Here is a 23862-nt window from a genome sequence, read left to right as displayed (position 1 = left end):
ATGTAGAAAGAAAGGAGGGCCCAGGAAAAAAGCTTTGGGGAACACCTATGCTTAACAAATGGGAGAGGATGAAAAGCAGCAGTCAGAACAGTAGAAGAATCAAAACAGGGTATCAGAAAAACCAATGGAGAAGAGAAAAATCCAGAAGGAAGGAATGGTTAGCTGTGCTTCAGAGATGTAAAGAAGAATAAGGTCTATGAAATGGTTTTAGCAATAGCTGTTGGCAACTGAGGAGAGAGATGGGAAGTGAGAAAATAGAGAAAGTGTGGGAGAGCCAAGAATGTGAAGAGAGAACAGGGTGACTGACTGGGAAAATAAGGAAGAGTGGAAAAACTAGGTTTCAAATAAATGAAACAGAAGGATAGACTCAAGGATCAAAACTCACCCAACATAATACTTCAAAAACTAAGACAGATAAAACTGTTTCTTAGAGCAATTACAGCAATCTTAGTAGAAAAAAACTCACATTGCCCAAGCATGCTTTTCTTCTCCATCTTTTCTCCCTTTTGTTTGCATCATTGATTCTATCAGTGTGGGAAATTCTCTGGTACATCAACTCTTGCTATTGATGCAGATCAGCAACTTGCTTATGACTTAGTTTTAAAGAGTTGCTTGGGACATTGGGAGGTTAAATGACTTCCTCAGACACATTGTCTTGCTTATGTGAATTAAATTATTAAGCATATAAAATGTTTAAACAATAAAGAGAAATAACAGACTGTTATTGGGTATAAATAATAGAAAACATACCAAAATATCCACCCAGGAACCAGAGTTGATGGCTTCTTCTACTGAAGCTTCGATCTGGTCTACAATTCCTTGACCAACACAGGCAGCTTTCAAAAACAAGAGCTGTGCAGTTTTGTATCTTTTCTTTATGTAGCTTACAGCATCTGGGATCCCAAGTCTGGATAAAGCATCAAATTCTAGAGATCCATCACAAAAAATTGTGAGAGTTCTATCTTCTTTGGATGCTCAAATCATTCAAATTTTCCAGCATAACATTTACTTTTCTTACTACTACCTACATTTAAAACATGTTCTTTTCATTCATTTTAATATGTGCACACTATATTTTAATCATTCATTCAACAAGAACTTATTAACCACCTATGTACCAGACACTGGGATGCAAATACAGAGGTCCAACTGTCCCCTATCTCAAGGGGCTTTCATTCTATTGAGTATCTCAGACTGACATTTTTCAGCAGTTTGATGGGCAATGAATCAATCGCAGATTTATAAACTGTTCAGGCGCTATGGGTGGAACAGAAAATAAGAATTATCAACTGAAGTCCTCAATATTTGAGACACTCTCAATACCAGAAGAACCAGAAGAAGGACTCCAACAAATGAGAGGAGTCCTCTATTGAAGACTGGGAAAAATACTGGTGATAGAATGAAAACGTGAGGAGAAGCTGCAATCTGTCATCAGTTGAAGGCATATCTATAACACTGAGAAGATCAAAATGAACTGTGAAAAATTAGAAAGAGTATTACAATTAGATTTGGAAAACCAAAATCCAAATTCTAGCTTGGTACTTACTGATTCTGTAACCTTGAACTAATTCCTTTCTCTCTCTAGGCCTCAGGTATAATACAAATGATTAGTCCTCTTTATGGGTATTATTATACGTAAGGTGTAAAATCATTTTTAGGCAACTTAAATGCTTTTGTAACCAAAGTAACAGAATATTCCTTAAGAGTATCTTTTTTTCCATTTAAATAATTCTTTATATTTGCAAAAGATGACAATCAAGTATTCCCCCATATTAAATTTGGCCCTTACACTAAATTAAAGCTTTGTGGTTTTAATCATTAACACTATCAATTCAAAGAAAAAAATGAGACTATAGAGAAGTAAATCAGACTTTTTATACTAAGGAGATATTTCAAATTTGTACAATGAAAACATTGAAATAAATCCTTAAAAGTCTAATCTTACGTGATGGTACTCAGTACCCACAAAAATTACTTACTGCACACAAAAAACCTTAGTTAAAAATAACATAATATACAACAAACATTTCATTAAGTGTCTACCATATACTAGAATAATAGGATTTCACATATTCAGAGCTAGAAAGAATCTTGGGTGAACTAATTCAATTCTCCTATTTTTCAGATGAGAAAAATGAGGTCCAGAACAGCTAAATTTTACATAGAGATCATGGCTACTAAGTAGTAAAGCTAGACTCAAATCCATGTTCTCTGACTCTAAATCCATCATTCTTTCTCTACACCAGGGCTTCTTAAACCTTTTCCACTCGTGACTCCAAGTCTACAGGTATATAAAATAGGTATACATAACTTTTTACTGTTGCCAAATTTTTTGCAACCCCCACATTCATTTATGCGACCCCATATGGGGTTGCAAACCACAGTTTAAGAAGCTTTGTTCTATACAACACTTCTCTCCAGTATAATTCTAATTTAAAGCTCATGGTTGTAGAACAAGAGACTACAAAGTGATTTGTTATCTTCATAACCCAAAGTCTAGGAAACAAAATTAAAGAGTAGTTTGTCAGGGGGAAGCTAGGTGGTGAAGTGGAAAAAGCACCGGCCCTGGATTCAGAAGGACCTGAGTTCAAATCCATCCTCGGACACTTGACATTTACTACCTGTGACTTGCCCGGGGTCACACAACTCTCACTGCCCCACAAAAAAAAAAAAAAAAAAAGGAAAAAAAAAAGAGTAGTTTGTCAGCTTTAGATAAGGCCAGAGGTTGTTAACCTATGGTCTATAATCTTGCTTTTAAAATATTCTGGTGACTATATTTCAATATAAGTGGTTTCCTTTGTAATATTGTATGCATTTAAAAACATTACTCTCAGAAGAGGTTCACGACATATAAAAGGTTAAAACCCTCCAGTTTAGGATATATTTTAAAACATGGTAGAGAATTATGATCAACTAACCAGCAAGCAATGAAATTGAGGTGACTTGTAGCAGGCACGTAATAAATGATTGTTGATTCAGAAACCAAAATAAATGGATCTCACTTTTTAAAATCTTAATAATAATAATAATAGCTAGCATTTTTATAGTCCCTTAAAATTTGCAAAGTGCTTTACATGTATTATTTGATTCTTACAACAACGGTTTAAGATTAATTCAAATGACAATGTCTCTCAGTTAGTGGAATCAATCAAGTACTATCTAAAAAACAAGATAACTATTTCAACAAGCATTATCTTAGTTTTATTGCTAAGATTTTGAAGCCTCTCTTTAGTAATAAAAATTAATAATGTAAAAAAAGGTTGAGACTAGCAAGTTTCTGGGACTTATACTATATATTGAAAATGATCTATTTATGAAAAATACAATTCTGTAAGAAGGAGAAAAAAAAGAGTACTTTCCCAATGCTCCCTTCAAAGAAAAAAAATTAGTTAGCAAAAAACCTATGCTGTGCATTTTAAACTTCTGATAAAGCACTATGGTAGTGATGGGATCAAGATGAAGATAAGCATGTGCGTTTATTTTGACTATTTTCAATTAATTTTTTTTCAAAATGAAGGTTAAGCGACTTGCCCAAGGTCACACAGCTAGTAAGTATCAAGTGTCTTAGGTGAGATTTGAATTCAGGTTCTCCTGAATATAGGGCCAGTGCTTTATCCACTGTACCACCTAGCTGTCCCTATTGTGACTATTTTCACACCAAAAGAGACACCAATGAAATCTGTACATCTAACAGCTCAGTTAATTTGTTTATGTGACTGGATCTGTTGAAATGTGTCATCAAGTTTTAGAAAGAAATTAAAAAGTCTAAGTTTAGAAAAAGCTAAAAATAAAAAAGTAGTTACCTAGATAGCCATTTTGCCTGAAAAAGGAATCCACCCAGTTGCTCTGTGTTCTTGAATATATATCAGGTACAAATATAGCTTTATCTTGTCTCCCTCCAACTACTGCACCTTTTAAACGTCCACTATTAACAAGTTCCTCAAGCACAGCTTTAGGGGAGAAAAAAAATACACAAAAATCAATAGGGGTATAAGATTACTAAGAGTAAAACAATTCTGATAGGCATATAATACTTTGCCATGCTTCTTTTTTAATAAAAAAATTTTTTAAAAAGTAAGTAGTTGCATGACATCAAATCATTAGTGCTATAAAGATCAATGTTCTGTTACTTAGAATGCCTATTAAAAGCTAAATTTTGCAAAATTAATATTAAATTCAGTTCTTTGCAATTAAGCCATAAACATTTAGGTAGTTCTCATATTTGCTATTTTTCAAAACAAAATGATAGATTTTAACATATATAATTTTCATGTCATCTTGACTAATTTACAAGTGGTGCTATTTACACTATTATGAGTCTAAGTTCAATGTTATCCACTATTCCCAGATCTTCCCATATAAATTCTGTTGCACATTCAAGTTGAATTTTTAAAAAGAAATTTGTTAGACCTAATATAGCCATGCCCTAAAACACTCTTAACACTTAATTATTTTTTAAAAAATTATAAGTTTCTAATAAGAAATCCAACAGGCTGCAAAAAATTCCAAGTAATCTTAGGCCTTACCATTTTTGATTCAACTGTAATATTCTGCTTTTAGGTGATTTTTCAGTTATATTAAGAATATTGGTAAAAACCAAAATGCGTCATAGACTCAGATTAAAAGTGACCAGAGTTATCAGTACTAGGACAACACTGTCGTTAACTGTAAAGTATACCATTCTGTGTTTCATACCCTGTTATTAGTAAAGCTGTATTTTACTTCATATTTTTTCACAATTTAAGTTTCATTTTTAAGTTGTGTGAAAGAGATAAAAGGCAAATATTAATTGAAATAAAGTTTCAACATTACAAAAATAAAATTAATGAAAATAAATCTTCTCTGCAAGGAATTCCTTTTTCTGTTGTAAATTTAATATGCAAATGCTCAATAAACTGGGTAAAAAGGTATTCAAATCCCCAAATTTACAGAGAAGACTTGTATCTCTGCTAATAATGACAAATGGAATAAAATCCAAGACTATGTGAAATGTATACTATCATGAAAAGCTCAATGATAAAACTCCTAGAGCAAGCACTAAATAAAACAGAGATCAAACTAAGATTTAAGTTTTCAGACAATATAATTTGAGTTCTAATAATGTAATTTCATTTTTGTGTATCTTCAGAAATAATTTTAGTGCTGGGAAAAATGCACCTTAAAAACTTTTTTTTCCTGAATTAGGCTAAAATATTGGCTAAAATGAGCTTTATAAATAAAAGCGAGAAAAATATTAAAATTTTAAATGTAAGAATCACAAATCTAGAGAGTAGCTATTTAACTAATGAAACACAATTTGAACCAAACTCACAATAAAGCAGTTGCTCCTGAAATCCATAGCGAGAAATCAAAGAAATTATTGGAGTAGGCCTATAAAAAAAGAGAAAAACATTATTACTGATAAGCATATTATGAAATAATTTATTTTAAAGTAGCTAGGCACAAGGAAATTTCAATAAATTCTCTATTAAAAATGAAAATGTGAAAAAACATTGGTAAATTCACAACAAAAAGTGACACTCAAAAATTTTTCCTACATTGGCATCCTTAGTCAGAATTACCTATCAAGACGCACGGGAACAACAATCACTGCTCTGCGTATCTGGCTTTTTCTGGTGAAATTTTAGATGCTTAACTGTTTTATTTTAACAATGAAATATATTTTGGCTTCTCACATAGGCTTGGTCCTGGGTCTTCTTTTTACTCTGTATTATCTGTATATAGATGATCCCCAGACCTATATCTAACCCTACCCTCTCTCCTGAGCTATAGTCATAAATCACCAACTGCCTTTTTTGAACCTCTTGAACTACATAAACCATAGGCATGCAGAATTCAACATATTCAATATAGAACTCATCTTTCTTCCCCAACCCTCTGCTCTTCCAAACTTCCTTTTTACTGTCAGGAACACCTCCATCCTCCTTGTTACCCTGGACTCCTTTTCTCGCTTACTCCCAAAATGAATGAACAATGAATAAAAAAGCATTTCTAAGTGTTATTATCCCACCACTGTACCAAGTTGGGGGGACAATACATAAAATAAAGTTCGGCTACAGAACAGATAAAGGCCCAGAATTCTTAGGAGTGTGACGGTGAACAAATGGTAATGGCTTTGTACCCTTTATCTCAGGGGTATCAAAACACACTGTCCACGGGCCATATGCAGCTCACAACACTCCCAAGTCTGATATGTGCCAGATTAAAATGTGATTCAGAAATATTTAACAAAATAAATAAAAATGCAATAAAGTACAGATGATATTAATATGTGGCTACCTAAGTGAACATGCAGTTCACAGGCTGCATTCCAGCCCTATGTACGGTTTAATGACCCCTATGTCTATTTGAATTTGATACTTTTACTCTATATTATCAGAAGGAATGGGGTTGCTTATTTCCATCTCATTCAAACCCTCTGAGCAATCAAGCAGACCAGCAAGATGGAAAGTTTGGGTAAAATACCACTGGTGGATGCATTCTCACTACTCTATCATTCTCAATAGGTCATATGACAGCCCAGGCTGAGGAGGGAAGAAGGCAAAAGGATAGGGCACCCCTGTATTGGCCATCCCAGATGGATGGACTGGAGCCAAAGCTTGTTATTTCTACATTTACAACAAATCTCTTTCCACTCACTCAGGTACAACTATAGTTCAGGCTGTTATCACCTGGGTTACCGCAATGGTCTTTTAACTAGTCACCCTGACTCAAGTCCCTCTCTACTCCAATCTATCCTCCACTCAGCTGGCAAGGAGATTTTACAAGTGTAGGTCTAACCATGTTAATTCTCTTGCTCAAAGAGCTAAAGCGGCTCCCTCTTATTTCCACGATCAAATATAAAGTACTCTCTTTGGAACTTAAAGTTCTTCATAAAAAAAAACCTCTACCTTTCTCATATTCTTATACTTGACTCTCCTTCACATATTCTCCAATCCAGTTACACTGACCAACTCCATAATGACAGAACTGGACACTCTTATTTCCCCTTTCCCTACCTTTGGACTGACTGTCCCCTATGCCCAGTGGAATACTCTGCCTTCTCATCTCAACTTCTTATTTTCCTGGACTTCTTTCAAGACAACTTAAATCCCACCTTTTTAAGGAGGCTTTTCCTGGTCTTCCCCAGTGGCTAATGCCTTCCCTTTTCTTAGCAAACCTTCAACTTATTCTGTATATATTTTGTTTTTGCTTATTTACCTCTTGTCTTCTCCATTAGAATGTAAACTTCTTGAGGTCAAGGACTGTTTTTACTTTTCTTTGTAACCAGAAGAACTAGCATAAGTCCTTGTCATATAGTAAGCCCATAATATAGTATTATATGCTTATTGACTGACTATACTCTTATCAATCATTCCTTGTAAGCTGTTTCAAAAGATTTAGTGTATGCTTTCAGGACATCCCAAATATATGGCTACCTGAGTTAGAAATATACAAATACCTCATGAGTAAGATATCTGCAACCAGACATTATCACTAGGTTGTATCAAATTACACTAGAGGCAATTTGCCACTGTGGAGATGGTTACACTCATGTTGCTTTTATGACAGCTATATATATATATATATATAAAAGCGGTCAGCTACAGAAATTGAAGGCCAGAATGGATCACTAAATCACTGTGGTTAATAGTGATGAAAAGAATATCCTTTGTAGCACCTAGCATGTATGGTTCCTTGCACATGGCATATGCTTAATAAATATTTCTTGACTAAGTGAAAAGTCAAATAGAAACATCTTAAGAGCTAGAGATGGGGGTGAGGAAGGTGTATCTGTAAAAACAAAGGATCATATAATACAGTCATCATTTAACCACTCATTATTAAAAAATAATAATTAAAAACTTTTAAAGCAATTTTGCCAAAACAGAAATAATCTATGATATAACACAATTTTATTTTTATAAAACTACATAGGATTAAAGTTTTTGTACAAACAGAAGCAATGCATCCAAAATTAGAAGGGAGAGAGAAAACTGGGAAACAATTTTTATAGCCAGTACTTCTGATAAAGGCCTCGTTTCTAGAATATATCAAGAACTAAGTCAAATTTATAAGAATTCAAGTCATTCCCCCATTGAGAAATGGTCAAAGGATATGAACAGGCAGTTTTCTGATGAAGAAATCAAAACTATCTATTGCCATATGAAAAAATGCTCTAAATCACTATTGATTAGAGAAATGCAAATTAAAACAACCCTGAGATACCACCTCATACCTATCAGATTGGCTAAAATGACAAAAAAGGAAAATAATAAATGTTGGAAAAGCTGTGGAAAAATTGGAACACTAATGCATTGTTGGTGGAGCTGTGAACTGATCCAACCAATTCTGGAGAGCAGTTTGGAACTCTGCCCAAAGGGTTATAAAGCTTTGCATACCCTTTGACCCAGCAATACCACTATTAGGACTTTTTCCCAAAGAGATCATAAAAAAGGGAAAAGGGCCCACACGTACAAAAATATTTATAGCTGCTCTTTTCGTGGTGGCAAGGAATTGGAAATTGAGGGAATGCCCATCAATTGGGGAATGGCTGAACAAATTGTGGTATATGAATGTAATGGAATACTATTGTGCTCTAAGAAATGACGAGCAGGCGATTTCAGAGAAACTTGAAAGGACTTGGATGAACTGATGATGAGTGAGATGAACAGAATTAGGAGAACATTGTACACAGTATCAGCAACATTGTGTGTTGATCAACTGTGATAGACTAGATTCTTCTCAGCAATACAATGGTCCAAGATAGTTCCAAAGGACTCATGATGGAAAATGCTCTCCAAATCCAGAAAAAAAACCAAACAACTTTTGAATCTGGATACAAATCGAACCATACTATTTTTATTGTTTTTGTTTTTTGAGATTTTTCCTTTTTGCTCCAATTCTTCTCTCATTACATGACTAATGCAGAAATATGTTTAATGTGATTGTACATATATAACCTATATCAGATTACTTGCTGTCTTGGGGAGGGGGGGAGGGACAGGAGGGAGGGAGAAAAATTTGAAACAAGAAATCTTATAAAAACAAATGTTGAAAACTATGTCAACATGTAACTGGAAAATAATAAAATATTTATATGGGGAAAAAACCTCACCAAACTACATAGGGGCTGACTCACTATAATAATCCATGCCATATGGGCACTGAGCTACTGTGTACTTAGATATAAGATGAGTGAATTTTGGAAGTAATCTTTTAGGGAAAAAAAGGAATTTTAAGGTATCAGGTCCTGGAACATTTGGCCTTAGTAAATGCCACTTTATACTACCTCCAAAGCATGAAATTGAAGCTTGTCAAAATAAACACAAAGGATTCTGAAATCCTATGACTAAAAAGAAAGCTCAGCTGGTTTAAAATGTGAGGGATTACATCTAATCTACAGAAAAATATATCTACACTTTTTATTGTAACATTCTTACCGGGTAATAGCACTAAAAAGGCCACGTATCCGTGCCTTATGTCGAGCCACAAATGCTTCAGTAAAAATCACTCCCCTGTTGTCAAGGTCTATTTGCCCATTGATAATTTTACCCAGACGCTGGGACAGTACCTAAACATGAACAAGATTTAAAGTTACAGTAAATGCAAGGACAGGCTACAATTACATACATAGATACACTAAAATCCATTTTATTTTGTATTTGTGATTAGAACCAGAAATGTCACAAATGAATAAACTGAAGGAGACCAATGATTAAGAGACTGAGTAGCTTAGTGATCTTGTGGCAGGACTGCAATAAGAATTATACTAAAATATCCATAATTGATTTTCAGACTACTGTTTTATATGTTGGATTTACTTTAACTGGACACACCAAAAATTCTACCTTTTCCCCTCATGTGACTAACTGCTTTTGGTAAGTAGAAAGTAAAGTGATGAAATGTCGATGCAACTAAAGACTAAGTTAAAACGCCCCCTTTTTTAAGTGAAATGCCTCCTGTGTACTATGTCACTCAAAATATATTTTTATTATTGTATTTGTTGAAAATACTAACAGATACTTGAAGAATAAAGTGTGTAAGAGTTCTCATTCTTTCAGTTATTAAGCTAAGAGTTGGTAGTTAAAGAATCAAACGTTCAAAATAAAATTATAATTTGAAATACAACAAATATCAGAATAAGAATACTAATTTGATATTTTTTTTATGAAATGTTTACTAAGTGATTAAGAGCATTAAATTAACTGCACCCACTTTACTGTGATGAAACATTTAGTCTCTGGTCATTAAATTTTAAAGTTTCCTTAAGTTTTATTCTATTTATATTACCAACAAAACACTCAAAATTAAGTCTGCCATCCCCCAGCCAGTGATTTACATGTAAAAGACAGCTTATAATACCTATTAATTGGGAAATGGCTGAAAAAAAATCATATATGAATTTATGGCAAATGAATTATTCTACCATAAGAAATGATAAATATAAGGAAATCAAAGAAACATGGAAAGATTTGTGTGAACTGATGAAGAGTGAAATAAGGAGGACCAAGACAACAATATATAAATGAATATAATAATTTAGACAAAAAGATCAATAAGAGGAAGTCTAAGTTTAATAATAGATTAAAACCCAATGAAGATGATAGGAAGAAAGAACAAAACATACCTCCTACCTTACAGTAGAGAGGTGGGAAGCTACAAGGACAAAATACAGTATTGTCTGACAAGGTATCTGAATCAGATGCTTTTGTTTAATTGTTTTCATTGTCACAAGAGAGGGTTCAGTAGGGAGAGGGGAGATAACTGTGAAAGACAAAAGATATAAAAATATTTTTTAAAAAGAAAAGACAATTTATATTAATGAGAAAATTACCTGTGTCAAAAAGTTTCCTGGAAGATCATAAGTTTTACAAAGTTCTGATATGGGCACTTGACCTGTTTCCTGTAGTTTATCATTTACTTCTTCAGCTAAGTGATCCAAATAGTTCCTAATATGAAATTAATAAAAATGAATGATCAAAAGTATTATTGACAAAGGGGACAAATATATTTCCCAAATCTCACAATATAAATCAAAGCTGTTTTGGAAAGCACAAATTTCTGCCAATAATCTAAAAAGTATTGCCATTTTTCTTACTACTACTTTCCTAACAATAAAGATATTCAAATAAGTCTTAGGCTGTTTTATTTTTTGGTCAGGTCAAGCAGATGGGGAAAATGTTGCAATATTTTTTCACTAGTAAATAACTCCCATTTCTCCCAAAGTGGAGGAAAACTGCATCACAACTGGGATCATATAAGATGGACTACTGAAGAACACCATGTTTTCCATTTCTTTGGTTAACAGCAATGAAAAATAATCCATGATCTATAAAATTTCACAATAGATGAAAACAGCACTTCATACCATTAGATATTTAACTTCTGAATTTCTAATATGTAGGGAATTATCAACATTTTAAAATCACCTTTTTAAATAAGATACTAAATTCCAATACTAAGTTACATACACCAATCTAAATGCAAATCATGATCATAAATTTAAAACTAGAAGGCAGCTTGGAAATCATCTAGTCCAACCCCTTCATTTTACAGATGAGGAAACTGAGGCCCAGGGAGGTTAAGTGACTTGCCCAAGGTCACATAGATAGCAATATAAGAGATGAGCTTTCATGTCATCAAGATGCTATTTAAATATCAGAATGAACAGAAAAAAGCTCACAGTAGATAACACAACAGTGTTAGATACCAAATGCCAAAGTAGCCACAAATCTCAGTATCAAATTTTAGTAAAAATTCTTATCATAAACACACTGCTCCAAAATGTTGTACTTACTCATCTATCAGTTGTCCTAAAACTACTTGAACATTTTTCTCTGACTTAATAATGTCACTAATTCTGTTTTCAATATGAGTCAGATCCACATTAATTACCTGGAAAAACAGACATTCCATTATTATTAAATTCACATTGTTTCTTAGGTTCTAAGATGCATGCTAAAATACAGTATATACAGACTTACATATTTAGACTATTCACATTTTAATCTCAAATTTCTCACTTGAAAGATTTCTTTTCTTTTTAAAAAATATATATATATATATATATATATATATATATATATATTTTGGGGGGGGGCCATTGGGGTTAAGTGACTTGCCCAGGGTCACACAGCTAATAAGTGTTAAGTGTCTGAGGCTGGATTTGAACTCAGGTCCTCCTGAATTCAGGGCCGGTGCTCTATCCAACTGCACCACCTAGCTGCCCCGAAATATTTCTTTAAAAGCCAGAGTTGAAAGGAAGCTTATCCCATTATTTTATTCATTCTGACTGCTAGGAAAAAAAAACACCACCTTTTTATTTCTAAATAAAAAGAATACTGTATAAATAAGCACTCACCAAGTCAAACTGAAAATCAACGGTCTCTGCATTTATGGTAGTACACCTTGGCTATCATATCCCCCACCTTTTATTTTGGCTTCTAGTTTACTGTTAGTATTATAGTGAAGGATAATGTGGGGACCAGACCAAAATAATTTGGAGATTACTGAATTTGATGAGTGAATTGATCTCTCAAATATGTATTTCTCTTTCCTGCTTTGGCCACCTTTCTATTATCTATTAATGAATACAATTTGATTTTTCAAAATAATACAAAATACTCAAATCATATTTTGTGATCTAGCTGAAAAAACACTGTCAGGAGATTTAAAAAAAAAACACCTAAGTTCTCATCTCAGGCCTCTCACTAATTTTATGACTGTGAGTTAAGTTACAAAACTCCTCTGTGCCTCATGCCAACTTCCCCATATGTTAAACAGAAATGGTATTATCACCAGAAAGAAATGGTGTGAAATCACTTATAAACAAAAGATTTACAAAAACAAACACTGACATTTTACAAAGACATAAGTTTAAGATAGTGTTAATTTTAATAGCATTTTTTCTCTAGTATAAAAAATAATTTCATACCACACACAATGAATTATTTCCAAAATGCTTCAAAAATAGATCTCATATCTATATTTACACTTTAACTATCCAACTTTTATGAAGGTAGAAATGAAAACCTGTTAACTTTGCAGCAGCAATTATATAAATTTATGGTGTCACAAAAATGAGCTAACAATATTATAAAATGTTCATAGAAAAAGGGAAACTAAATTTGCATGGAATAGTCAACTTAAATACAATTTACACAGATGTTTACTTAAATACATTATGCAAAATTATTTGCCCCTTGGTATCAAAGACCACTTTTAAAAATTAAGATAACAGCACCTTCATTATCTACAACAAAAAAGAATAACTGTCAAAATCAAATATTTTAGAAATTTTAAAGTTACCTGCTGTAGGTCAACAATGTTTACTCGACCTTTAAAAAAAAAAAAAGAAACCACAAAATTTAAATGTCACTTTTAAATCCATGTCCTAAAATACTAGAAAAAATTTGGTACTAAAATAGGAAACATTTTTTTCCAACGTGTAATTTTAGCACTATCTTATTTCCATACACAGAGACAGTACAATAATTACCTGCTTTAACTGTTAATCAAGTGTCTCAATAAATCCTCTTCCTCAAGGCACAGGTAAAATTAAATATATACACATATACACACATGTATATGTATACATATACATACACATATATATGTATACACATAATCACATATACATGCATATGTTTACTTTACTTTATGTTTATCTGTTCTGTTTTTTATAATCACATTTATTTCCCAATATATTTCTCCCCCATTAACTTCCCCCAGTAAGCCATCCCTTGTAACACAAATTTTAAAAGAGGGGGAAAAAACTCTTGAGTATAGAAAAATTAACCAAGATAACAATTATTTCAGACAATATTAAATATTCTACACTCATTGTCCCACACCTATGCAATGAAGTCAGGGAGATAAACAGTAATATTTTTTAAGACTTCAATTACACTATAAGACCAATTCATGAGATCAAATCATATATACTAGGTCATTTAGAAAGTAGCACATTCTAACTTTCCAAAATCTCCCTAGACGATTGGTAGTAACATATCAAGAAATTATTCAAAGTACTTAGATCAGAGAATCATAATCTCAGAGTTAAAAGGGAACTCAAAAATTATCTAATCCAAACTTAACCTTAAAAAAATATAAAACAACATCCTTTGCAAGCAATCATCTATCCTTTGCTTGAAGACCATTAAGGGAGAACCTACCACAGCTCCTAAGGGAATACATTCCACGTGTAGAGAGCTCTGTTAGACTGTCTTTCCCTACATGGCCCAATGGATAAAGTGTTCCTCCTGCAGTTAGAAGATCTGAATTGAACCACCTGAATGACCTCTGGGAAAGTCATTTTACCGGTTTGTCTCCATTTCAAGTATAAGAGGAATAATAATAGCAAGCACTTCTCTCCCAGGGTTGCTGTGATGATCAAATAAGATAATACTTGTAAAGTACTTAGCTCAGTACCTGGCACACTGGAACTGTTTGCCATTTCCTTCTCCACCTCATTTTATAGAGGTCCTAACTGAGGCAAAGAGGGTGAAGTGACTTGCCCACGGTCACACAGCTTCTAAGTGTCTGAGCCTGGATTTGAACTCAAGTTCTCCCGACTCTAGGCCCTATTGGTCTACCAACTGCACCACCTAGACACTTACTAGCTATGTGACCCTGGGCAAGTCACTTAAACATCTAGGGTGATCTACAGTTGTCCTGATGTATAACTTGCCCGTGGACCCAGATGGCTCCAGAGCAGAGATTGAGGCTGATGACTTTGCACAGCCCTCCTTCACTCATATTCAATTCAGTACAAGTTATGACAAAACCTCCTGGTGTTATGGTCCTCTTTGAGAACAAAGAACAAAGAACAACCACCACCACACCTGGCACACAGTGTTATGTAAATGCTATCATTATTAGTATTATATGGAGCCTAAATTTGCCTCTTTGAAACTTCTATCCATTTCTCCTAGTAATAGGTTGTTGATAATATGATGGTATATTTGGGAAATTCTCAGGAATTAGCAAAAATTATTTGGGACAATAGTTTCAGCAAAGCTGCATTCTACAAAATAAACTCTCAAATATTCAGTGCTCATGGTTGGGCCATACCAATATCATAAAAATAACAGTACTGCCAAAATTAATGTACATTTTAATACCGTGCCAATCAAATTACCAAGTTCTATAAAGTTCACAGAACTTGATAACAAAAATCATTTGGAAAGCAAAAGATCTTGGATATCATGGTAAATGATGAAAAGAAATTAGGGTGAAAGGGGAATAGCAATCCTAGATCTGAAACTATACTATGAAGCAGCAGCCATCAAAACCATCTAGTATTAAGGATAGAGAGGTAGATCAACGGGTTAGATTAGACATGGGAGAATCAGAAACAATGGAATGCAATCATCTAATGTTTGATGAAGCAGAAAAAAGTTATGTAGGAAAGAATTTCATATTTGATAAAAAACAAAAGGACAAAAAGAAAACATTTCTGGGAAAACTGCAGTGTTCTGCAAGAAATTAGGTTTAGACTGACACTTTGCACTATATTCCACAATACATTCTAAATGGATATGGAATCTTAATATTAAAGATCATAATATTTTTAAAAATTAGAAAAGCAGATTACCTACCCTTCCAAGTTCTGAGTAGGAGATGCATTCTTAAGCAAAATAGAGAAAGAGGCTATTAAGAAGGATAAAATAGACCAATGTTTCAGTCATCCCCAACCCTTTGTAACCCCTTTTGGGGGTTTTCTTGGCAAAGATACTGGATTGGTTTGCTATTTCCTTCTCCAATTCGTTTTTCGTATGAAGAAACTAAGGGTTAAGTGACTTGCCCATGTGATGTTTAAAATTTAATATGCGGTTGCCTTATTCCTGTCTCAAGTGTAGGGAAAACTAGCTACGGTTTACTTATAAATTAGAAGTTTTAGCACCAGTTTGGGGTATTAAGCATTTATTAGTGAAAAAGTGAACACCTGGGTCAGAAAGACAAGAAAAAAACCTATCTAGCCGTGTCCTCAATTCCTCCACCACCAGCCTGTTCAAGCTACCTTCCACACTGCTTCAAGCTAATTGGCTAGCATCACCCAACTCCACTGGTTCACTGGACTTGAGGGTGGTCCAGTGTTGAGGTCAGAGTTCAGTCTCTGAGAACCCTCTTCAGAGTCAGGTAGGTGTGGTTTCAATCAAGTCAACTTCAAGTGAGTCAATCAGCAGAGCTAGTCAATCCAATCAATTCAATCAATAGGGCCTTTGGACATTCCAAAACCCATTATTTTCTTACACCCAGGATCACAGAACTAGTAAGTGTCTAAGGCCAGATTTGAACTCAGATTTTCCTGATTCCGGGGCTGGTGCTCTACTCACTGCACCCCGTAGCTGCCCTTATAAAACAAATAATTGTGATTATATAAAACAGAAAAGTTTCTGCACTGAAAATATTAATGCACATAGGATACAAAGGGAAGTGGCTGGATGGAACTGATAAACAATGAAATCAGCATAAATTGCTTTTAGTCTGACATTCACAAAATCATAATGTTAGAAGCAAATGAACCTCAGAGCTCATCTAGGCCAGAGGTGTGAAATTTGTTTTTTAACATTTGGGAAATGTTACAAAATAAATAAAAATATAATATATGTAATATTAATTTGTGATTATCTAAGTTAATGTGCAGCCAGCAGTAGTGTTTATATGAGTTTGATGTCACTGATCTAGGCCAAATTCCTCATTTTATCAATTAATAAACTAAGGTCTAAATAAGCGAAATGACTGAACAGCAAGGAAGTGTCAGCTAGAATTTGATCTGTGTGAGTGAGATTTTCCCCATCCCTTAGTTATAAGAGATTCACCATAGTTATAAGTGATTGGATTAAGATAATAATCAATATATTAACTAAAAAATTGATTATATTTAGATATTATTATATTTAGATTACATAAGGTCAAAAGGTTAAGTCTTTCCTCATATTTCCTAATTTTCCAGTGTTAAGCATTAGGTAATATCACAAGATCTAGTAGTTAGCGATGCTATTTTTTAATAATCACGAGTGACATACTTTAAAGAGTTCATGCTGCTGACCAGTGGCCTGACAATGACCCACCCTATTGTCATCATAATGCTGACATATATGGTCATTTAGGTAGTTCCTCATATTTTCTAAGAATATGATTTAATTTTAGAAGCACAACTAATACTGTACAAGTGTAAATTTTGGAAGGGTTATATAAACCCATGGATTTTGTAATTCTGGGTCTTTCAGGTCCAACGCCTGGATGACCGGCTTTATTGGGAGACTAAAACTCTCTCAATAAACCTATTGGCTTTGTTGGGGGACTAACCCTCTCTCAATAAACCTATTTGCTTCAGCCTGGAAACTTTGTTGGTTTCGTTCTTCCATCTGCCTTAAAAATTTTCCCAACATCTGCCAGAACACTGCAGTTTTCCCAGAGATGTTTTCTTTTTGTCCTTTTGTTTTTTATCAAATATGAAATTCTTTCCTAGGGAATTTATGTTTGCTGCTTCATCAAACATTAGATGATTGCATTCCATTGTTTCTAATTCTCCCGTGTCTAATCTAACCCCTTGATCTACCTCTCTATCTTTAATACTAGATGGTTTTGATGACTGCTGCTTTATAGTTTCAGGTCTAAGATTGCTATTGCCCTTTCATCCTAATTTTTCCTATATTGGTGACAGAGGTGAAGAGAAGTAGTGAGAACAGTTAAGACTAAGCCAATTGTCCTGATGAGAAATGATTGAAGACCTAAATTAGTGAGGTGGTAGCAGGAGTAGAAAAGAGGAGAAGGATATGAAATATACTAACAGCAGCCAGGATGCTTAGTGCATAAAGCACTGGAACTAAAGTAAAGAACCGAGTTCAAACCCAGCCATAAATGCTTAACTAAAGTCACTTAACTTCCCCCTACCTCAGTTTCATGTATAAAATGGGGATGATAATAGCATCTACCTCTCAGGGTTGTTTTGAAGATAAAACAAAACATTTGTAAAGCGCTATGCAAACCTTAAAGTGCTATATAAATGATAGTTATTATTATTATTATTATATCGTGCAGAAAGAAGCAAAAGGATTTTTTCATAACTAATTTAATTTACTAAGAAGCTACTAATGAAGGAGAGGGAAAAGTCAATGATGACTGACTATGGGAAGAGAGGATGACTACTTTTAAATGAAATAGGGAAGTGGCAAATGGGGGAAAGAGTAAATTCAGTTTTCAGAATGTAGCAAGTAAGCCTCTAATTCTCTTCAAGAAGAAATAACAACTTACAAATAATATATATGACTACTGTTATGTTTATATAAAAATATTATTTTAACTTCAAGGGTGACAGTTGGAAATTCAGGTTTTGGGAAGGAGAGAAAGGCCTGGCTATTACTACTAATATAATAATAAAAGGGCAAAAGAACCCAGAAGGGCACACTTTGGCCATTTCTCAGAATTGTCACTTAAAAAGTATATGACCGGGGCAGCTAGGTGGTGCAGTGGATAAAGCACCGGCCCTGGATTCAGGAGTACCTGAGTTCAAATCTGGCCTCAGACAGTTAACACTTACTAGCTGTGCGACCCTGGGCAAGTCACTTAACTCTCATTGCCCCACTAAAATTAAAAAAAAAAAAAGTATATCTCCAAGGCTGGGAAGTAGCTGAGAAAAGGTTTTCTTTTTAAAATTTTTATCACTGTTTGGCTGAAATTAAAATGAAGAGCAAAAGGAAAAGGTAGCCTTTTTTTTTAATCCTTCGAATTTAAGTTTTAGTCACAGATATTGTGACATTCTTAGAATAAAATACTTTGCCACTGAACTTATAGAAAGATAAAGCTTGGAGATGCAAAGAACATTAGAGACCGTCTATTTTAACCTCCTTGTCTTCCAAATAAAGCTAAATGAGTTTCAGGGAGGTTGACTTGTCCAAACTCATAACAAAGCCAGGACGTGAACTTTGGACTCCAAAATTCAGTATTCTTTCCACTTTACTATTAATACCTTTCAGCCCCTTTATTTGCAGACATATAATAGGTGAAAAAAATACATATCATGTTCTTGACATGCTTACTAGTTGATTTTTCCAAATTTACTAGTCATTGGTTCTTTCACAATTATTAAGTAGCTTACAGATAAGATCTTACAGATCTTATCTTATATAGTGATACAATGCCTTTGAATGACTTACTTTCAGCTACAAAGCAATTTAGTGAATTAAGAAAAATATGCAAAGTAAATTAAAACTTAGTACTTAAAATACACAACTATATTTACAAAGTAGATGTCATTTTGCAGCTCTGTATTGATCATTTAAAATAATTTAAAATACATTTTCACATTTTTATTTCTACCAATAAGATGGGGGTTTTTTGTTTGCTTTTTTAAATCATGTAACTATTGTTAAGGACTGTTAAGGAGTGCCCTGAACTTGTATGAGTTTGCCATATTTTCCAAACACATTGGAAAAACATACAAGAGGCCCTTCGTATCAGACAAAGCAACATCATCCCCCACTCCCAAGCTGCTGAAATTTGTTGTTTGCATCCTAAACTAGATTCCCTGTCTCTTGGGAGTCAAGACAGATGCCAGTCTGCAATAGACTGGGAAATTGCTTCTTCAGTGGGACCCTTGGAGATAAGCAGACCATTCTATTTCATAGTCAAGCAGTTCACAAGGGAAAAGAATGCAGTTTTTGCCATCACCTTGCTCCTCCCTTCTTCTGGAGGGTTTTGCTCCTTTTTCCACCTTTACTTCACCTTTCCCACCTTTACTTCACTTTTCCCCTTTCCATGTCATGCCCCTTTAGGTGGAGATTTTGGTTTTCTCCTCCTTCCTTTGTTATACTGTCATCAATATGTATGAACTGTGAACTCTTTGGGTTCCACATACATGTTCATTTCTCTTATAATAAACCTAGTTTTCACATTAGTTTCATGAAGTTGTGATCACCTGTGGATACTATCATATTAGCAAATAATATTAAGGAAAATTTATTATAAACTCTAAATGACAATTTCATAATTATTGATTTGGAATAATTTTTCAAGAGTAAAGGAAGTAACATTTAAGGAGACTTACCACCACGAACATGAAGCTCATCCCTCATTTCTTTACTTATCTGAGCAGGAGTAATATATTCTTTACCATCAAGGGTGTGGACCACATCTAACTGCTTCTGAGCAATCAGTTTAGTTACAATTTCAATGCAGTTCCGTTCTGATAACCTGCGAAAAACAGGGAAAGATGTCCATTTTTAAAAGACATTTTATTTGGATGGACCCATGATCTCTCTGGTGTAGGTACTATCAGCAAATCACAGGCAATCTGTGCATTCTTATCCTATAGGACTCTTGTCCATGACTTGGGATCAATTTTCTTTAGAGGCTCTACACTGAACATATAAGGAAGCCTTCCTCTAAGTTGTTAATATTTCATGGATCAAGTGTAACATTTGGGCTTTTCATCAGTAAGATCTTACCCTATCTTAGTATTTACATACTTGTCCTCAATAATATCTTTGAAATCACTCCTTGAATATAAATTATTTTTGGCTGAAATGTACTTATTATAGTATATAAATAATAATCTTATTCTAGATAATAGTTATTGGTCTAACTTTGCAATGTGAATATCTTAAATCAATACAAAAATTTCTTTTTAAATTTAATTCTTTCCATTAAGTTAGTTGAAATGTTTTATCATTTACTTGGCCCATTTGTAATTGTGAATTCTACCATAAAACTCAAATTAATTCTCTCCAAAGCCTGACTTTGATTCCTTCCATTCAAAGCATAATGTTAAATAAAGATTAAACAATTCAAGAATATGTATATAATTGCTGGGAAAAAAAATTTCTGTTCAGGCTATCTGAAAATACAGGTGATTCCAAAAGTCAGAGTGTACATTTTAAGCTATTAAAGCTTAAAATTAAAGATGGACGTTATATATCATAAAGTTTTACTTCACCCAGTATGTAAAAAACTCAGTCTAATAGTACTGTTAATGTTTTAATTACCTAAGCAATTTCTGAGTCAGATATTTACAGCATTACTAAGTAGATTATCTTAGGACTATAGGCTTTCCCCACTTTCAATACTACCAGCTGGGGCAAATAATTTAATCATTTGCGATTCAATTTCTTAAATCCATAAAAAGCAGAGTATCTTGATGGTTCCCTCCCGACTCTAAAATTTGATTTTACTAGGTCAAAGGTTCTTAGTCTGGGAGTACTGAACTTGTTTTATAAAAATATTTGATAAATGCATCTCAATGAATCTATTTCCTTAGTAACTTTATATGTGTTGTTATATATCAATGTTTAGGTATCTATTTTATATTGTATATTCAGTAATATTAATTATATTTTAAAATATTCTGAGAATAGGCTCATACACTTCACCAGATGACCAAAGTAACCCAGGACACAACTCTCACAAGTGGTCATCAAATCTGTTTGAAGAGCTCCACTATGGCAGAGCCTTCTGAGACAGTCGACTTCAGTTCTGTACAGTTCTAACTTGTCAGCAATTTCCCCTTTAAATCGAAACTAAATTTATCTCAGCCACTTCCACGGGTATTGCTTCTACTTTTGCTATCTGGAGACAAGCACAACAAAAGTAATTCCTCTTCCCCTTAATGGCCTCTCTGGGCCTCAGTTTCCTTATCTGGAAAATTAAGGGAAGCCTACTAAATATCCCACAAGGCCATTTCTTTCGGTGCTATGATCCTCCTTTTTCAGGGCTATGACCCTCCTCTTTGAAGGGGCTTGGTTGGAGAGGACTGGTCTGGGCTTGGATACACAAGCCTTTCTGAGAGCTGGTCTCTTTAATTCTAAAATAAGGGCAAAAGCACTTAGAGTCACAGGGTTGCTTTAAGGAAAGCACTTTTTTCTTGTTGTCTGAGTCGTTTCAGTCACGTCGGAATCTTTGTGCCCCATTTGGGACTTTCTTGGCAAAGATACTAGAGGGGTTTGCTATTTTCTTCTCCAGCTCATTTGACAAATTAAGGAGACTTGTGGTAAACAGGGTGAAGTGCCTTGGCCAGGGTCACACAGCTCGTAGGCATCCGAGGCCAGACTGGAATTCAGGAAAATGAGTCTTCCTGACTCTAGGCCCTGCACTCTATCCACAGTGTCACCGAGTTGCCCCAATGCACATGAATTATAATAATAATAATTGTTGCTGTTGGTATTATTATTATGGCTGTTTGTTACTATCACTAGTGTGTTATTTCGTCCATTGCACAGGTCCATCATTGTAATTGTAGACCACTGGTCCATTACAAGGGTCCCTTATTATCACTATGGACCATTTTGTCCATTATTCACACAGGTCTGGGAGGAAACTTTTACAGCACACGTGCTTGCAGAGGCAACACTTAATGGTTCAACTAGACCCTCCCTTCCCTCACAGGTGAAATGACAGGTGTGAAGACGCCAGTGTAAGGAAGTGAAGAGGGGGAAGGGGCCCAAATGCGGCCTCCACATGCGGGAGCGTATGGCCCGAAGCCAGGGCCGTATTGAGGGCCAGCAGCCTCCAGTGGGGTCCCAGGGGCAGGACCTCGGGGTAGGGGGCACCCAGGCGGCCTGAGGCCGGCGCGAGCCTAAGTCCTAGGAGAGGCGATGGGGAGGGGGGGGGGGAAGAGAGGCTTCCTCTAATGTGAGAGCGGGGATGAGGGTCGGGGTCAGAGTGCGCACCTCTGTGTGGTCTCGGTAAACTGCGCCCGCTGGAAGTCGGCTGCTAACCGCCGGATCTCTTCCCAGGCATCCGCCATAGCGGCCGCGGAGCCAGCCCGGCCCGGTTCGGCTCTGCCCGGCCCGGTTCGGCTCTGCCCGACCCACGGCAACAACCGCTGACACGTCAGCCCAATTCCACCGTAGCCAAGCAGGACGGACAGCGCCGAGGGACAAACGCTTCCGCTTTAACAGGAACGAGTAGTCTTGGGGAGGGCGGGGAGAAGAGGAAGGGAGGGGCGATGGGGTGGGAGGAGAGGAGCGCACGTGTACACTGCTCCGCCCCTGCCCTGCTCTCCACGCCCCGCCCCGCCCCGCCCCGCCCCGCCCTTGGGAAGGAGGCCTGGCCCTTGATCTCTGTTTCTCTTTATTAAAATATGATGTTTTTGTTTTTGGATTCTCTTTATTAAAATATGATGTTTTTGTTTTTGGAAGGGGAAGCCCGTTTAATTCAATGGATTTGTATGCTGTGCCTTAGGCTTTCAAACTTAAAATGTTTGAAAACAAAATGTATCATCTTCCCCCATCCCGCCAAGCCGTAACTTCTTCCTTCCCAACTTTTTTATTTCTGTTGAGACCACCAGCCTCCTAAGTCACCCCCATGAGCAACCTAGGAGTCAACCTTAAACCATTTTTTCTTTTAATTTGTGGGTGTGCGTGCAAACTTATTTAAAAAAAAATCAAGAATGAAAAGCACTAATTTTTCCTAGATTTTTTGGATAATTATGGGGGAGGGGGGATTTGTTCAAGCTATCTGAAAATATAATAATAAGGAGCATATGGTGTTTACTATGTGTCAGGCGCTTTACAATTACCGTCTCATTTGATCTTCACAAACAACAGGGAGGTAGGTGCTATTATTTATCCCCATTTTATAGATCAGAAAACATAGGTTAAGTGACTTCCCTAGGGTCACACAGCTAGTAAATGTCAGAGGATGAGAATTTGAACTCAGATCTTACTGGTTCCAGGCCCAACTTTCTATCCACGGTACTACCTAGCTTTCGGTGCCCCCATTACAGTTATTATCTCATTTGAACCTTACAACAAACCAGAAAGGTAGGTGCCAGAAGCTTTCATTCCGAAACAAAGAACAAGAAGATCCTACAAGAAATTGCCAGCAGGAGGAGGAGGAGTAGGGAAGGGAATGGGGGAGGGGGAGGGGGAGGGGGAG

At 35.2% G+C, this 23862-nt stretch overlaps 1 protein-coding gene across 1 annotated transcript in view; it reads right to left on the bottom strand.

Annotated features, from left to right (window-relative positions):
* The window catches only part of UFL1 (UFM1 specific ligase 1), a 37704-nt gene extending 14837 nt beyond the window's left edge, over positions 1 to 22867 (bottom strand). Inside the window, 9 exon segments of the mRNA XM_044002732.1 lie at positions 751 to 926; positions 3804 to 3950; positions 5312 to 5370; positions 9423 to 9553; positions 10817 to 10931; positions 11780 to 11877; positions 13291 to 13319; positions 20036 to 20181; positions 22653 to 22867. Of these exon segments, the coding sequence (XP_043858667.1) occupies positions 751 to 926; positions 3804 to 3950; positions 5312 to 5370; positions 9423 to 9553; positions 10817 to 10931; positions 11780 to 11877; positions 13291 to 13319; positions 20036 to 20181; positions 22653 to 22729 (978 nt within the window). The 5' untranslated portion in view covers positions 22730 to 22867.
* Positions 22868 to 23862: the final 995 nt, after the last annotated feature.

This window comes from Dromiciops gliroides, chromosome 4 (genome assembly GCF_019393635.1).
Source record: "Dromiciops gliroides isolate mDroGli1 chromosome 4, mDroGli1.pri, whole genome shotgun sequence".
Classification (NCBI taxonomy): Eukaryota; Metazoa; Chordata; class Mammalia; order Microbiotheria; family Microbiotheriidae; genus Dromiciops; species Dromiciops gliroides.
The sequence above is the reverse complement of the archived record's forward strand: the minus strand, read 5'-3'. Positions and strand labels throughout refer to the sequence as shown.